Raw genomic sequence first — 18,848 nt, forward strand, 5'->3', positions numbered from 1 at the left:
TAACCAGTCTAGTGTACTATTTGAAACATTATAATATTCAAGTTTTTTCAATAAAATTATATGATTAACCAGATCAAAAGCTATCTTTAAATCTAAAAATATAGCTCCGTTTATCTCTCCATTATTTATATTTGCTAACCATTCATCTACTAATTTAGTAAGTGGAGTAGTACACGAATGTTTAGGTCTGAAACCTGGCTGTGTAGTATTAAGAAGGTCATTGCTCTTTAAAAATATATGCCAGGAATCCATAGCTTATTAGTCCCTCTAAAAATATTATGTTTCTTTGCTTAAAAAATGTTAAATCTAATTCCATGTAAAGACTGCACAAAAAAATACTTGTAAAGATCAAAAACATTAATCTAATTCCATGTAATGACTGCACAAAAAAATACTTGTAAAGATCAAACACATTTTTTTTTAAAGTGGCTGGGACAAGAAATCACGGTTTTGTAAAAAAAAAAAAAACCAATAAATCGAGAGATATATAAGTAAATCTGCCTTAAATATTAACCTGTAAGTTTCTTCATTTTTTTCATTTTACGTTAATGTTATTCATTAACTGTACATTTGCATTTTAATAAACACAATACTATTAAAATGCTGAAAGACACATTTAACTTTTCAGTTACTATTATCCGCTAAAGAAATTACGATTATCAAACAAGAAAAATTCCATAGAGTTACGATTATCATCCGGAATTTTTCAATGGCAACTCCAAAGCGCTTTGACAATTCCAGTGCACCGTTATGATTCAAATATGATGTAATGGTATAGAAAATCTTGCAGCTGAGTAACTAGTGACAAAAACATGCTACATTTGAGTTAAATGACTGTAAAGATTTTACCTATATCTGCCGTCGCCATATTGGGATAATCGTAATTGCCGTTACTATTATCTCTTTAATACCAGTGAATACATAGAACAGGAAGCACCTGTTTGCAAAGGAAAATATTTACGTTTTGAATAAAATTCATTCTTTTTAATCGAAGTTGTCGAAAGTTTTTGATGAATATTGATTTCAAGTATGACGAAAATACTTTCAAATGACGAAACTACAACAAGCAAACTGCAAATTATAATCGTAAGGGAAATATTGAAATTAAAATAAAGGTGAACTGTCCGGGAAGATAAATGATCAATTTTGTTCAAATGACGAAACTACGACAAAATTGTGAAAAATTATCAAAATGAAATGCTGACTGACTGATTTATCTTAAAAAGATTATTGAGATGGTCAATTATGAGGTTAAATAATAATTAAGGGATTAGTGACCCATCTGATTGGCGATAGGCGGATTACTTGTCATCACAACTTTTAACACCTTTGGTAAACGTTAATTACCTGAGGGTCATAAACTTGTCGGAAACATAAAGACCGGTAGAATTCAAGTATTTTGATGTGTAAATATTTTTACACTTTCCAAATTCAAGTGACGAAATTGATATGAAATACTTTCGTCATTTCGAAAACCTTTTCGTAAAATACGAAAGTGACGAGCGCTAGCAAAATCACTGTATGTATCAATGTGTGTACATAGTTCTATTCCCTGTCATATCATGTAATTACCACTGGTTTACAATGCATGATATCAATATTAATCAGATAATCAGGGGTGGGGGTTGGCATTTAACAATAAGGTTACAACATTATTTCCCTGTACTATTAAGCCATTGATGTTTTATTTTTGATTAAATGATTCAAAAGTGAGCATAATATATTTATATAATACATGTAATATTTGCCTTTATAAAAAAGATGTGGTATGATTGCCAATGAGACAACTATCCATAAAAGACCAAAATGACACAAACATTAACAACTATAGGTTTGCTCATTTGTGAATTGTAAGTTGTACTGTGCATCAAAATTTGAAAAAATATGCACTTATATTTGAAAGCCCTTATCACTATCTATTTCAGTTGTCTGCTCTAATGTTTGATATGACTTGAGGGGGAAATATAGATAACGTAATATCACCAGAGACCAAATGACACAAAAGTTAACATATGGACATGATGTATATAAAAAGATTTTAAAGAATATTCTTCTTTTTTTACAGCAATTTCTTCAACAGCAGGTAAACCCACAACAGAACTATCCCCATGATATAAGTAAACAATTGAATAATCAACAGTTGGTACAAGGCCAAGCCCTGGCTCAGCAACAAAATATGTATCAACAACCACAACAAAGGACACCAGCAGTATGTATATTTATTTGTAGCTTACAACAAAGTTTATTACAGGGGAATTGAGCATGGTTTGCTCTACATTAATAAAATTTATACTGTTTGTCTTTTTGAGCAGCTTTTGAATTCATGATTGTAGACGTTTTGATTTCAGGGTAAAATGTCTTAATTTTACAGAAAATCATTCCACCCATGATGCATTTAATAATTTGATGCAAGATTACAAGCTTGAAGTTACATTTATATGAATTTACAAATTATGACCTATAATTTATTAATATTATTCCTCATTATCATCAAAGGTCAAAATTGGTAAATAGTATTTCCAAAAGAATATATATTGCATGATTCACAAGTTCGTGCATTATATAAAACTAGTACTCTGGACAGTATTCATACATATAACCTAGTTTCCACACTAATTTATCATAAACACTTATATTATTTCAGCCATTTTACCCGCAACGGCCTATGCAGCCTCCTCAACAGCAGAGGATGCAGATGCCAGGACAGGGACAGAGTCCGATGTATCCAACTGTTATGTTCATGCCTCCAAGTACCAACATGAATAGTTATGGAACACAGATAATTGTTCAGTCTCAGCCTGGAGGACAAATGCAGCCAATGATGGTAAGATTCATATAGAAATTTCATTTATATAACCTGTGAATATTAGATGCTATAAATTCAGAAATTATTGGGAATAAAGCTTCTTCTTGAGTATCGTGATAGTAACTTGCGTTATGGTGTCATTAACATACATCAGTAAGTAGCTTTTCCCAATAATAGATGAACACAATAATTTCTGAATTTAAAGAAGTGTTTGCAAAGGGAATCATGTAATCTTTGTCATATGTTAGTATCCATATGTCTCAAAACAAAACTTGCCACTATTTTGAGCTTGTCTATGAGTTATTTTTCTGGTATGAATTGTCAGTGTCTGGCTGTAACCATTTCCCATTTTCTTCCATTATCTTTGAAACCAATTGTGTTCATTCTGTCTGATAATGGTCACCAAATCTATGTTCCATTTTGTTGTTTCTATGATCACATGTTCATGTCTGAATGTTAAGAGAAAAGATGAGTTTCAGATTATGTATTTGTAGTCATGTGTTAAGGCTATTCCATATACTTGTATGACTTTATTATGTGAGAGGGTAGGAAGGGAATTTAATTATTGAATGGAAGTCGTGGTTCGTTTTACAGTATGTGTCTATTATCATGATGCAAAATTATCTAAGATGGTTGTCAGGATAATTTGAAAGTCCTTTCCTAGGCTCCCACATACATTTTAATGGAATAGCCATTACCATATGCATGTTTTCATTGTTTTATCATTCAGTCTAAATCAGTATACCTATTAACATAAGATAGATTACAATTCAAACACAAAAATGAACATTTCTGTGTGAGATGTTATTTCCTGCATCAACTGTGGAAAAGGATTGCTAAGTTTGTGATTGGGTCATTAAAAGGAAACACAAATGATAAGTCCATGATGTTTGGTATGCAGATGTATTAACATTTCCATGAAGATTATTTGGCCCACACCCTCAGTCATGACGAATTTGACCTTGAACTTAGTGTCAAGTTAACATGTTAAAGTTAAAGATAAGAATAGTTTAAACTTTAAAGGGAATCATCTTTTGGAAGTAACAGATTGAGAATAGGGTTGTATAAACATTGGTGTATCTCATTTTTATGGACATTATTTGAACTTGAACTCAGTCTAAGTATATTGATTGGAATTTTTACATTGATTACATGTTAAAGTTATGCCATTTAAGTTTCAACAAAATTAATACCTATCCAAATATATTGTAAGTGAAGCATATCCGTCAACAGTTTATTGAAATTCTGTAACACTAAACTATTTTATATCATAGTTAATATTCTTATGTTTAAAATATTTTAGCTTCCTGGTGGTCAGAGGATGCCAGCTCCCCAACCCCCATACAATATGCCTACACAGCAAACAGTAAGTTCTGGAGGGTATAGTGGCATGCCACCAACTTCATATCAAAACACAATGACAATGTACCCAGTACCAACACAGAGACCTCCGTCAGCACCAGGGATGACTGCACCACAACCTGTAATACAGAAAAGAGAGAGAAAGATTTTGTCCATTGTTGACCCCAATACTGGGAAAGATATAATTAGTGATGTTATTTCTGCAAGATCAACAACACCTGGATCCACCACAGGGTCGGGGTCAGGGTCAAGAGGACAAACTCCTAATGAGAGTATTGAGGTGTGTCTTAAAATAAATCAAATTGAAGAGTTTTAATTCTTATTCTAAATATTCAAAATGTTGTATTAACAAAAGCTGCTTAAAGTTTTGTGATGACTGATTGACAGGTGGGAATCAACGAAAATAAGACACCTGTTTTGTGTAATTTAACTACAATTTCAAATAAGTTCATTGAAACACAATAGAAAGATAGCACATACTTTGAAGTGGTTCTCTTGCTATTCTTTGAAGAGTATTTTCCCAATTACCTTGGGAACTAAATTTTTCATTTACTTTTGTTCCAGTCTTCAATAACATGATTTCATATCAAAAAGCAAATACTATGCTTGCTAGAGATTGTTAGGGCATTCATACATAAAATGTGATATGTCTCAGTGTATCCCAAACTCTGTTTAACCTACAAAATCTCAGACAAAAAGTCATTTGGTCAGAATTTTAGTTGAAAATATAGTTTGAAAACATCAGAAGTTCTTTTTCGGTCATACAAACTCTATATGGCACAGAATGAATTTGTCTTGCAATAAAATAAATGTATAAGTACTACAAGTAACAGTAACTTCAGCTGTTCAGCATTCCAATTAGTGTTCCTTTGCATTGTTACAATAGTCTTTGTTTGAACTCTGTTAAGGCCAAATAAAAATATATGTGTGGTTCCAGAAACCCGACTGACCCTAGTTGAAACCCCCTGACCCTAGAACTTTTTTTTTCATTTCTGAAAAATAAATTTCAAACCATCGAATTTTAAGGATTGTTAATTAAAATAATTAAATTCACAGATTTCTGTCATCTGAATTTCCATCAAAAGTATCTGTTATGGCTAAAATGCAACAATTCATAACAGAATGCAACAAAACTTACTAAAAACGTATCATGACTGTTTATTTTACAACCAAACACATGTAAAAATGGCTGACTTCGGTTGGGGCGTGTATAATATCGGAAACAATTTCTGTAAACACCCGATTTTTTTGACATTCAGAAATTTAAAAAAAAAAAAATAAGAATTTGTCGACCTACCGACCCTATTTTTAAAACATATGTAACTGGAACCACACATATATTTTGATTTGGCCTAATATTAATCAATTGCATTGACCTTAATTCCTTTTTGAACATGTAAAAAAAAGTCCATGGTAAACTATGGAGAACTATCAGTCCAGAATACCTTTATAAGTCCATTCCTATATTTCCATTGAAACATTCACTCACTTGTGTTAATATTTGGACTGACATTGTGTGTCAAACATTTAAAATTTTGACCAGTAACACGACTTTGACTGACAATTCAAGAATTGTATTTAATAAATCCTCTTTTTTTTATTATAGGAACCTCCTGCCCCTGGGACTTCCCCTCCACCAGTAGTTGAAGCTAGTGCTATTTGTGCTCAGTTTGCAGCTCAGGTTGCGGCTACCATGAGATCTGGAGGAGGAGGACAGCATCCTGCACAGATGATTCCAACAGAAGTTCCACCACCAGGTGTTCAATCACAACCATTGGTACAAACTGCACCAGTGGTGGAACCTCAATCTCAACCTCCAATTGTTGCGGAAGAAAATGCGGCAAACAGCATGCCACAACAACAACCAATTGTAAATACACAACATGTCTCAGCTGTTCAGCTGCCTGTAGAAAATGCCCCAAGTCTTTCATCAAGTAAATCTAATGTGCATTCTCAGAACAATGTAGAAGTAGTTGAAGCTACAAGGACTAAATCAGACACTCCAGAAACTATCAGTTCTGTAGAAACTTTGTCAAATGTACAAACTAATGGAATAAGTGAAGGTTCCAGTCGAGAACCAACTCAAGAATTAGTTAGTGGAAGCCAGGATGTAAATGCAGTGGACACAAATGTTCCCACTAAAGTGGAAGCAAAGGTTGAAACTAAAGTTATTTCAGAACCTTCAAAAACAAAAAGTGAAGAAAGTGTTGTTAAAATTGAAGATAGAAAACAAAACCCTGTTGTCAAAAGTGAAGAAAATGTGTTGATCCAGGAAGTAGTGAAAGAGGAGTCTTCATCTGTTGATCCGGTACCAGATCCAAAAGCTATAGGGGAACCAGCTCCAGTTACAGAAACAGTTGGTAAGTTTAATTTGTGCTTAGATAAAGTGATCAAGTAGGAGTTATTAAATGTATCAGTGGGTAGTGCACTTCATGTTTTGTTTTTTCATTTAAGAAATTGACAAAATGGTCAACATTTTTCGTCTTCTTTCTTGATTCTCTACAAACTGAGTGTTTTTGTTTTATTCTGCTATAAAGCAGAATTGCTCAGAACAGACTTTATTTGATTGAGATTTTATGCAAAATTCACCCTGTTAAGTAAAAAAATATTGTTAACTCCTGAAAAGCTTTACAAAGAAGAAATATACAGATTTCTTTTGTTAATAAGGTTAACAAAATGTCAATAAAAAAGAAGCTCCTATACATTTGACAGGAAATGGAATAGGTAAAAGATGTTGACATACAATTTACATACTTTGAGGGGCTTATTTATGTTCACCATAAATTATGACTTGAAATGTTTAAAAATTTTTTTCAGTTCCAAGAGAAGCCAAAAAAGAAAGTACCAAAAAGAAGTTGAAAGATTTGAACAAGAAGGAAATGGAGGGTAGTGATATGGATGCATTTATGGATGTTGCAGTAAGTCTCAAAATAATATCCCTCAGGCATATTTTAGTCAGGTTAAGATTCAACTTTCCATATCCCAAATAAGGTAGCTGTGGCCTTTAATGTGTAGAATAAAAGAAATTTCTGCTGGTTGCCTGTTTCATTCTTGTAATTTTCCCTTTCATAATATTATCACAAAGCAACTGCACTTTAGTACAAATGTACATGAGCCGTTTTAATATCTGTAAAATCACAACCCAGAAAAGAGTAATTTCTTAAAAGTTCATATTAGGAAAAACATGCCATCTAAACACAAAAGTTTTTACCTTTAAAGATTATATGAGATTTCTTTGGTAATTGAGCTTTTTCCATTGAAAGTACATTGTATAGTTGAATGTATTTCAGTACTTATATCATAGGGTCTAAACTCTGCTTCACTAGGAGTGAAAAGAAAAGATAATAAATGTTTATAAGTTTTGTCACCTTTGCTGAGATTCAGTTTAATTGCCTTGCATGTACAGTAAAAGATGTTTTACCCTTTTGGCGATGAGTCCCGGTTTACTGGGATTCACGCTTCAGAGAGCTGATGATGGGTCCCGTTTTACAGGGATCGGCATACATCTTTTATATTTCCCACTCAAAACAGTGCAAACATGAGTTATCTTTCTTTGATTAATACCCGGATAAAAGTGTAAACATGGCGCTTCCGTTTGTTGAAAACCGTGTCAAAATCAGAGGAAATTTACAGAATTTACGAGAATTTGAAACGAGGGAACATTTTTTTGGAAAGAATATGAATAGCCAAACTAGTATTCTTTTTTGACATTAAATGTCATTTTATGTACAAAACACTTGGAATGGACATTGTTCAGTGTTAGGAATTTGTACAGCCTTTTGAAAATTTTGCTGTTTTGGGTTAAAAAAATTACGATGTGGGGTCAAAGAGCAGAATTTTGAGAATTTCACTTATAAATGCCGAAAAATTGAAAATTTTAATATTTTATGAGGAAAAAATTATCAAAACGAACATGGTGTTAGTGAATAAAATAAATACACAAATAACTACAAACAAGGTTTTATTGACATTTATTATGAAGATCTCCCACTTGAGTAATAGTAGCCAGGGAAGCCATTGTCTCAGAGTAGCTTCTGTCTGGGCAGCAATCGGTGAAAAGGTTAAGGTGTGAGAAAATACCACTTTTAACAATATTAAACATGAATTATTTTATCATTTGCCATATTTCCCAAACATGTTTTCTCACCCAGAAAAGAAAATATTATTGATTTGAAAAAAAATCTGCATACATCATATTGTTTTTATGATTTTCAATATGTTGCATATCGATTTTCATGTTTTAAAATAGCATGTGAAAGAAGAAATTACACCTGTAGAAGAAAAACCTGTTGAACAAAAACCACCACAAGAAAAACCAGAGGAGGAAAAAACAAAAAAAGAGTCTGTACAGGAAGTCAGTGTTGAAGTTCCAACAGTTGAAATAATTGTGGAAGATGAAAAAGTCCAGGAAGAAAATGCTAAGAACAGAGAATTATCTGAATCTGATTCTGAATCTGATCCATCATCAAAATTGAAATATACTTACAAAGAAGGTATTCACATATTCACAATAATATTTTAGGTCGATTTCTTTTTTCCTACCAGAATTCATTTTTCTAACCAACTGTATAGCTCAGTTATAGCTCTCTTTGTGCTATGACATGTGATACTTTAAATTCTGTTGATGTTTGCCGAAAGCTATTTTTTTACAGGCCTTTCCCAAATATCAAACTTTATTCAAATCAACTTAACATTCAGCAAAGCTTTAATTCGTGATTTTACACAGTGCATCTTGTATTTTACTGATGTTTTTAATACCAGAATTGAACAACATTAGTAACACTTCTAAACATTCTTACTTCATTACTAACAGACCCTCAACCATTTTAATCCATTTAAGAACATTATAAAAATGTTATAATGGCAATTTTACCATTGATATCATCAAATGATTAACATCCTGGATCCAAATAATTTTGAATTCAGATATGAAAATTTTACATTTCTACAATATTCAGCTCACAATAAAATTTTATTTTAGATCAATGGAGTCCACTGAACATGGAAGGAAAAAAATTGTATGACAGAGAATTTTTGCTTCAGCTGCAATTTTCAAAAGAATCTACAGCCAAACCAAAAGACATGCCAGATTTGCCTGATATCGTTATAGAAAATGTAAGTTAAATCATCTTGCATTGAAACGTTTTAAATCATAACAAAAGAACTTAATATATGCCCACTGAGATTATAGTTTTCTGACATACATGTTCATGTTGACCTAGGTTATAGGCATCTTCTTACAAAATAGCATCATTGATTTCCTATGATTTTATAGGCTTGTCTTACAAGACATCATTATTCATAACAACTTTAAAGGCATCTTGCAAGGACAAAATGTTTTGGACATTATATTTTTCATCTCATCTTGCAATCAAAACAGTCCATCTAGATAACTGACTAATCTGTTCGGTTTAAAGAAAAGCATTTGATCAGTTAGATGACACGTTCTTCTTCAAAAGCCAGTCAGTTGATTCTTGAGCTTATACAGCTACCTAAAAAAATATCCATATTCATTGAGTTGGGTCAGTAATTTTTTGGGTAAAGATTGCATGGAATACAATCAAAACCCTGTGTTACTGGCTTCATATCTAAATCTTCCAAGGCTTAGCACTACCTTTTTGATGCACAAAATATAATGCATTGATCATAACATTCTATACATCCTATCTATCCTATCTACGAACATTTTAGAAATTTATCACAATAATATATGCTCAGATATTCAAGTCACAAAATTATGCTACACCTAAAAAAAATTACATAACTTTTGAAATATGCAGGAATCTAATATCTGTTTTAAAATATAAAGTGCCATTGTTAAAGTTATCTTTGGAGTTCTCTACCACTTTTTACTACAACCAATGCTTTATTCACCCCCACTTTCCACTAATAACTCAAAGCAATCTTTACAATTCAGTGCTTACAAGCACTTTAATTGTTGATCACAGATCAATGTTAAGTTTACTTGTTTTGCATAAAATAATTTCCACCTAATCAGAGTTAAGTTTTAATGTTAAAGCCATAACCTCATTTGACCAGCTTTGTTCAACATATAGAATCATTGTTATAGGTTATTCATGTCCATATAAAAGGGTTTGTCTGACAAGGATTTCATTTTCTTGGTACTTTCAATAACATTGATCAGTCTTATTAAAAGTTTCTAAAGCAATATGTCCTAAGTAAATTCCTTGCAAGTATTTTGATCAGTATCACTTGGTTATCAGTTTTTATATCTCCAATAATATATACAGTCTTGTAATTTTTACCGATATTAATTTTGAATCTGATGTTTTCATTTCCTCTTTAATAGCTAACAAATGACTTAATATTTACAGCCACTGTTAGGAGGTACTGCTAGTAGAAGTCAACGAGATAATTTTAGTTTCTCTGCATCACAATCAAGTGGGTTTGATTTTACACCTGGCTATGTGAAAGGAACGCCATCAAGGGTAAGTGATCAAAGTCTTATTATAAATTCATAAAATTTATATACTAGTATATTTATTGTTGTTTAGGACTATTTTACTTCTGTTTTTCTGTTTCCTGTCTCAGTATTCCTCTTGGACTGATAAACTTGTGTAAATATATAAATAAAGAGCTATGCTAATACAAGTAAGATAACAATGCTATGAAAATCCCCAGGATAACACATGAAACAATTCAGAAAACACAACGACTTAGGCTGTTAAAGATAGAAAAAAAGATCATTTATGATGGACAACCATCTATCTTGCTAGTGTCTTGAAACAAGAAAATATAGAATGTGGCAGGGTTGAGCATGTTTGTGAGGGGCAGAGTCAACCCTTCTCTTAACCTGCACCAGTGGTGCTACAGTACAACAAGATAACAAGTTCAAAATCATTTGAAAAGGAATTGACCTAAAGAGCTGAGAAAGTAGAAAAAAAGCTGTATCCCCCTTTTTGAATGAGTACAGAGTAGACTCAATTGTAAAACATGACAAATGACAAAGTTGCATGACAAATAACACAAGTACATTAATTATCAATCAAATTAAATGACTACCAGTGAATGTTCCTCCTCAGAGAGGCCTGTTTATAAATGCTCAATTTGTTTTGTAGGGTGGCGGTGGTGGTGGTGGTGGTGGAAGTATAACGAAACGAAACTCTCAACAAAGTCATAAGAGAATTCCTGATCGACCAAGTGCTCAGAAAGTAATCAATCTATCCTCGATGCAACAGGAAGTAAAATTACACAAAGCTGAATCTGCTTGGAAACCAACACATAAAGATACTAAGGAAACTAAGGAACCTAAGGATGAAGATGAAAATAAAACCGAGGTTTGTAAATAAGATGATTTAAGTGATGTTTGTATGTTGGTTACAGTATTTTACAAACAAGTTTTAAATTGGCATCAAACTGCTCCATTGTAATTTGGAAAATTTGCTAAAATTGAGGGTGCAACTCCATCTATCAAAGATGAACCTTATACAATTTTGATTCTTTTGCAAGAGTAGATTTGATTTTGATGTTTCTAATAAAAAATTAAATAAGAAAAGTATCTGGAATATATGATAAGCAAATGATATTTTCTTCCTAATGCAGATTTTTTTGTATTCTTTGTCACCCTATCCAGATATAGAATTCTGACTCTGAGCTCTGTTTTTATTGCATGAACTTAATTCCTAAATGAAGACACGAAAATGTGATGTCTAAGCGTGAAGAAAATTGGTTTTTGGATTAAGATACAAAATTTGATGCTAGGAATTTATCTTTGAACAACTAATTGAAGTCCTGCACAACCCTTGTAAAGTGATATATAAAAATAATGAAACTGAAAATTGAATTTATGTTTCTTTTATATAATTTGTATTTTCTTTTTTTAGGAATTGTACAAGAAAGCCCGGGGTATCTTAAACAAACTTACTCCACAAAAGTTCCAGACCCTTGTCAAACAGATGTCAGAACTTGAAATTACATCTGAAGATCATCTACAGGGTGTTGCCAACCTTGTTTTTGAAAAGGTAAGAGTTATTAACAGAAGAAGATACTTAGATATCATTGAAATGTGTATGGTACCCATGAGAAATATCAAGCTAATATGAATGTACCTCTTAGTTTAAGGGGGGGGGGGGACTACAGCAGTAAAAATCAGAGGGCTAATAAAACAATAACATTCCTTTGTCTCTACATGGAAGTAATATTCAAAGGAATAACATCGTCGTCACTTCAAAGGTTTCATCTGCGTTACCGCCAATCTTTCGATAACTAGTTAATTGGTTCAATATCTGGCATGGAAGTTGATTCTCCGCATGTGATCTATTAAATCACTGACACTTATTGGTCATTTTCGTGTTCACGGAGAATAACGAACAGACAAGTTTGTGTCGTATTTACGTGCGAACTAATCCGAATAGTCCATTCGTTACATTCCGTTGATGTACCCTGCCGAATAGAGTCATTCGTTCAATTGTTATTTTAGTCCATTTTTTCCCTATTTTTGGTTAGTTTGATCTTAATAGTTATACCCCTGCTTTAAAAAAGGGGGGGTATACTGTTTTACCTCTGTCTGTCAGTCCATCAGTCAGTCAGTCCGTCCGTCCCATAAAACTTTCGTCACATTTTTCTCAGGAACTACAATACAAGGATTTCTGAAATTTGGTTTCAGGGTTTATCTAAGTCAGCTATACCGTGTGATGCGTTTTCAGATTGATCACTTGACAACTTCCTGTTTACCGAACACTTGTATGATTTTACACATGATAGCCAAGTTGAAAATTTTCGTCGCATTTTTCTCAGGAACTACAATACAAGGATTTCTGAAATTTGGTTTCAGGGTTTATATAAGTCAGCTTTACCGTGTGATGCGTTTTCAGATTGATCACTTGACAACTTTCTGTTTACTGAACACTTGTATGATTTAACACATGATCATGATGATAGCCAAGTTAAAAATTTTCGTCACATTTTTCTCAGGAACTACAATACAAGGATTTCTGAAATTTGTTTTCAGAATTTATATAAGTCAGCTATACCGTGTGTTGAAAATTTTCGTCACATTTTTCTCAGGAACTACAATACAAGGATTTCTGAAATTTGGTTTCAGAATTTATATAATTCAGCTATACCGTGTGATGCGTTTTCAGATTCATCACTCGACAACTTCCTGTTTACCAAACACTTGCATATTTTTACACTATTAATATTATCCACTTGCGGCGGGGGTATCATCAGTGAGCAGTAGCTCGCAGTTTCACTTGTTTAAGTCAACAGCTTTCATATACGAAATTTTTAATTTTAATATTTACAATCAGTTAAAAAAAACATTTCAGTAAGTTAAGAAGACGTTTGGACCCCCTTTATTAAATTCGAAAAAAAGTCTTTCGTGTATTAGTCAATTAAAATATTAACAATTCTAAACGGTTCTATCCTCGAATTTAAGTTCTTGATACATAAACTAATTTGTGTAAAAGTGAATTTGCCGTAAGACAGAGCCCATTTCCTCAGTTTGTTATAATTTTGCTGTAGCTTGTTATATTAATATAAGCATTCCACAATATCAAACATTTAAAAAAAAAATATAATATTGATGAAAATGTTATCCCCATTTTGTAGTTGTCCAGTTTCAATAATGTAATCAATGACAATTATGACATATACATAAATTTAATACTTGAAAGTAACTATCCTTTTTAAATCTTGATAAACTTTGCACATTTTAACAGTTAAAAAAATAATGTCCATTTGCCTACATTATTTTGTTATACATTATGAGAAACCTGATCGATTCATCGGTATTTAACTTTTTAACCGGAAAATACTTTTAAAACAGTTTAAACAAACTTTGAAAAGCAAAAATATGCTAAATTAAATACAATTTTCCATGCTAAACTGTTGCAGTTTGAACAATTCTCGGCTGTTTTTCAAGTTTTTTACATCAATCGAATTCTTTCTGAAGGTAGAGGTTTTATATGATACAGCGCCACCTTCTTATTAATAAACCGCGGATTTCACACAGGTACTTTATAATTACCAGACTCGATAAAATCATATGACTGTTGAGAAATTCCAGATGCCATTTTACAAACGCAGTAACGCAGATAGTAACCAAAGGGGTCTTCCTGCTGAGACTATAATTGGATAAAATGTATGACTTTAGTACAGAGCTCAGCATGCTATAAATACATGATACTTAGTCGATGTTATTCCTTTTAAATATTACTTCCATGGTCTCAATATTTTGGAAAAGAGGATTTGAATATTGCAATTCATTGTCCAGCGGGAAGCTCCAAATCTAGAATTTTGAAACATGATGATCAGACAGACAGAAGTTATCATCTTGGTTAACAATATGTAAACTGAGGTGAGTATATATCCATTGAAACAACATAATTCTATTGAACCTCTCATTCAAAAAAAAGTTGCTGCTTAACTTTATTTAAGTTTTATTGAAAGCACAATTGATTTCTTATTGCAGGCCATTGCAGAACCAGGATTTAGTGTAGCCTATGCCAGCATGTGCCGTTACTTAACCCAAGTAAGTAATTATAAAAATATAATATTTAAACAGAAAAAGTTCCAACATTTTTATTTGATTAAGATTTTTTAAGGGAAATTATAGTGGAATGGTACAATCTATTTAATGGAAGAAGACAAAAAATTTCAGCATGCCAATGCGAAATGAAAATATATTATCTCTATATGTCGAGGCCAATTCTCGCTAAACAGTAATTTTCAATTTCATTATAAACACAAATGTAACTTTCAAATAGTCTAAATGTAGTTTTAACTTTTTAGGTGACAAGTGATGGGTTATTTTCAATGATTGTTATAAATTCTATTTAGGATTTCTTGTATCCAAGAATATTTAGAAAAAAATGTGGAATTTGTTTTTAGATTAAAGTGCCATCCACTAAGAAATCTGGAGAATTTGTAAATTTCCGTGCTATACTGCTGACTAAATGTCAAAAGGAATTTGAAAAAGACAAAGCTGCTGAAGATGACATAGAAGCACTGAGATTAAAATTAAAAGATGCAGAAGTAAGTTTTTGATAGTTAAGAAAACAGCTTTTGTGCTGATGTGGAACAACAGAGCAAGTACTGGTTACCTTCTAGCACCCCATATTGTAAAAAAAGAAAGAAATATTAGCCTAGTTTAAATTAAAAAGCAGTAGTCTGATTAACTGCCTAACAATATGAGCCAATTATACAAATTCTCCTAATTAATCATACATACATGTCTATAACAGCTAATGATGATCTAAAGTTATCCCTGGCTTACATCTATGCTGGTGAACTAACGAATTCCTCGAACTGAAGCTGTTTACATTGAATTTAATACTTTTAACATGTTAGTGAATCCAAGTCTTTAAATTTGTAGCTAGAATAAGAGATGTAGGGTATGAGTCAAACATGTCCCCAATATACACAAAAAAATAACTTAATAGACATCGAGTGGTTTGTTTAATACATGGTTTGAACAATAGAGAAGTGTTGGTGTACAATTCAAATCCACCCTTAATTTCAAAATATTGGGGGGAATTAATAAAAGTAAAATACATGCACGTTTTATTGTTAAAAAAGGCTATGAAATTGTTTCCCATCACAGTGATATTAGCTTATGATGATGGAAAGTTATCCCTGGCTTACATCAATGCTGGTGAATTAACGAATTCCTCGTTTCTGAAGCTGATAACATTAAAAGCGACATGTAAATACTATTATGTTGGGTATATGTCAAATGACATAGCAACCCTTAAAATGATGAAAATCACTCTAGTGGTATTTATATGGTCTTATCAATAGTGTAGTGTGTTGTCAAACTGAAATCCACCTTTTGTCTTTATTTTAATTTTTAGCTCACCTGGCCCGAAGGGCCAAGTGAGCTTTTCCCATCACTTTGCGTCCGGCGTCCGTCGTCGTCCGGCGTCCGTCGTCGTTGTTAACTTTTACAAAAATCTTCTCCTCTGAAACTACTGGGCCAAATTAAACCAAACTTGGCCACTATCATTATTGGGGTATCTAGTTTAAAAAATGTGTCCGGTGACCCGGCCAACTAACCAAGATGGCCGCCATGGCTAAAAATAGAACATAGGGGTAAAATGCAGTTTTTGGCTTATAACTCAAAAACCAAAGCATTTAGAGGAAATCTGACATGGGGTAAAAATGTTTATCAGGGCAAGATCTATCTGCCCTGAAATTTTCAGATGAATCGGTCAACCCGTTGTTGGGTTGCTGCCCCTGAATTGGTAATTTTGTGGAAATTTTGCAGTTTTTGGTTATTATCTTGAATATTATTATAGATAGAGATAAACTGTAAACAGCAATAATGTTCAGCAAAGTAAGATCTACAAATAAGTCAACATGACCAAAATGGTCAGTTGACCCGTTTAGGAGTTATTGCCCTTTATAGTCAATTTTTAACCATTTTTCGTAAATTAAAGTAATCTTTTACAAAAATCTTCTCCTCTGAAACTACTTGGCCAAATTAATCCAAACTTGGCCACAATCATCATTGGGGTATCTAGTTTAAAAAATGTGTGGCGTGACCCAGTCAACCAACCAAGATGGCAGCCACGGCTAAAAATAGAACATAGGGGTAAACTGCAGTTTTTGGCTTATAACTCAAAAACCAAAGCATTTAGAGGAAATCTGACATGGGGTAAAAATGTTTATCAGGTCAAAATCTATCTGCTCTGAAATTTTCAGATGAATCGGTCAACCCGTTGTTGGGTTGCTGCCCCTGAATTGGTAATTTTGTGGAAATTTTGCAGTTTTTGGTTATTATCTTGAATATTATTATAGATAGAGATAAACTGTAAACAGCAATAATGTTTAGTAAAGTAGGATTTACAAATAAGTCAACATGACCGAAATGGTCAGTTGACCCGTTTAGGAGTTATTGCCCTTTATAGTCAATTTTTAACCATTTTTCGTAAATCTTAGTTATCTTTTACAAAAATCTTCTCCTCTGAAACTACTGGGCCAAATTGAACCAAACTTGGCCACAATCATCATTGGGGTATCTAGTTTAATAAATGTGTGGCGTGACCCTGTCAACCAACCAAGATGGCCGCCACGGCAAAAAATAGAACATAGGGGTAAAATGCAGTTTTTGGCTTATAACTCAAAAACCAAAGCATTTAGAGGAAATCTGACAAGGGTAAAAATGTTTATCAGGTCAAGATCTATCTGCCCTGAAATTTTCAGATGAATCGGTCAACCCGTTGTTGGGTTGCTGCCCCTGAATTGGTAATTTTGTGGAAATTTTGCAGTTTTTGGTTATTATCTTGAATATTATTATAGATAGAGATAAACTGTAAACAGCAATAATGTTTAGTAAAGTAGGATTTACAAATAAGTCAACATGACCGAAATGGTCAGTTGACCCGTTTAGGAGTTATTGCCTTTTATAGTCAATTTTTAACCATTTTTCGTAAATCTTAGTTATCTTTTACAAAAATCTTCTCCTCTGAAACTACTGGGCCAAATTAATCCAGACTTGGCAATCATCATCTTTGGGGTATCTTGTTTTAAAAATGTGTCCGGTGACCCGACTTTCAAATCAAGATGGCCGCCACAGCTAAAAATAGAACATAGGGGTAAAATGCAGTTTTTGGCTTATAACTCAAAAACCAAAGCATTTAGAGCAAATCCAACACGGGGTAAAATTATTACTCAGATCAAGATCTATCTGCCCTACAATTTTCAGATGAATCTGACAACCCATTGTTGGGTTGCTGCCCCTGAATCGGTAATTTTAAGGAAATTTTGCTGTTTTTGGTTATTATCTTAAATTTTATTATAGATAGAGATAAACTGTAAACAGCAATTATGTTCAGCAAAGTAAGATCTACAAATAAGTCAACATGACCGAAATTGTCAATTGACCCCCTAAGGAGTTATTGTCCTTTATAGTCAATTTTTAACAATTTTCATAAAATTTGTAAATTTTTATTAACATTTTCCACTGAAACTACTGGGCCAAGTTCATTATAGATAGAGATAAATGTAAGCAGCAAGACTAGTAAAGTAAGATTTACAAACACATCACCATCACCAAAACACAATTTTGTCATGAATCCATCTGCTTCCTTTGTTTAATATTCACATAGACCAAGGTGAGCGACACAGGCTCTTTGGAGCCTCTAGTTTTTTATGACTACAGTTTCTGTAAATTATGAGACAGAACTAACATGTTATAAAAAAAAAAGTGAGGCTGTTTATGTGCTGTTGTTTCCCATCACAGTGTTATTTGCTACTGATGATCGAAAGTTATCCCTGGCTTACATCAATGCTGGTGAATTGACGAATTCCTCGTTTCTGAAGCTGATTACATTAAAAACTACATGTAAATACTATTATGTTGGGTATATGTCAAATGACAAAGCAACCCTTAAAATGATGAAAATCACTCTAGTGGTATTTTTATGGACATATTAATAGTTCTTGTCTAACTGAAATCCATGTTTTGTCTTTATTTAAAAAAATATTTATGACAAGTTTCTGTAAATTGTGAGATAGTACAAATATTTTTCAATAAATAAAGTTGAGCTGTTTTATGTCTTATGTTTCCCATCACAGTGTAATTTGCTACTGATGATCGAAAGTTATCCCTGGCTTACATCAATGCTGGTGAATTGACGAATTCCTCGTTTCTGAAGCTGATTACATTAAAAATTACATGTTAATACTATATCTTGGGTGTATATAAAAAAGAAGA

At 32.6% G+C, this 18,848-nt stretch overlaps 1 protein-coding gene across 7 annotated transcripts in view; it reads left to right on the forward strand.

The window, feature by feature from the left end:
- LOC134693841 (eukaryotic translation initiation factor 4 gamma 1-like) overlaps positions 1-18,848 on the forward strand; it is a 43,462-nt gene that overhangs the window by 7,153 nt on the left and 17,461 nt on the right. For 6 of the 7 annotated variants that reach the window (XM_063554773.1, XM_063554780.1, XM_063554774.1 and 3 more), the window contains 12 exons: positions 2,066-2,209; positions 2,645-2,824; positions 4,110-4,448; positions 5,775-6,528; positions 6,986-7,086; positions 8,418-8,661; positions 9,150-9,283; positions 10,504-10,617; positions 11,248-11,466; positions 12,013-12,150; positions 14,604-14,663; positions 15,023-15,166. In XM_063554773.1, the coding sequence (XP_063410843.1) occupies positions 2,066-2,209; positions 2,645-2,824; positions 4,110-4,448; positions 5,775-6,528; positions 6,986-7,086; positions 8,418-8,661; positions 9,150-9,283; positions 10,504-10,617; positions 11,248-11,466; positions 12,013-12,150; positions 14,604-14,663; positions 15,023-15,166 (2,571 nt within the window). The remainder of the gene's footprint in view (positions 1-2,065; positions 2,210-2,644; positions 2,825-4,109; positions 4,449-5,774; positions 6,529-6,985; positions 7,087-8,417; positions 8,662-9,149; positions 9,284-10,503; positions 10,618-11,247; positions 11,467-12,012; positions 12,151-14,603; positions 14,664-15,022; positions 15,167-18,848) is intronic. The other variant, XM_063554775.1, reaches the window with a different exon arrangement.

This window comes from Mytilus trossulus, chromosome 12 (assembly GCF_036588685.1).
Source record: "Mytilus trossulus isolate FHL-02 chromosome 12, PNRI_Mtr1.1.1.hap1, whole genome shotgun sequence".
In the NCBI taxonomy this organism is placed as follows: domain Eukaryota; kingdom Metazoa; phylum Mollusca; class Bivalvia; order Mytilida; family Mytilidae; genus Mytilus; species Mytilus trossulus.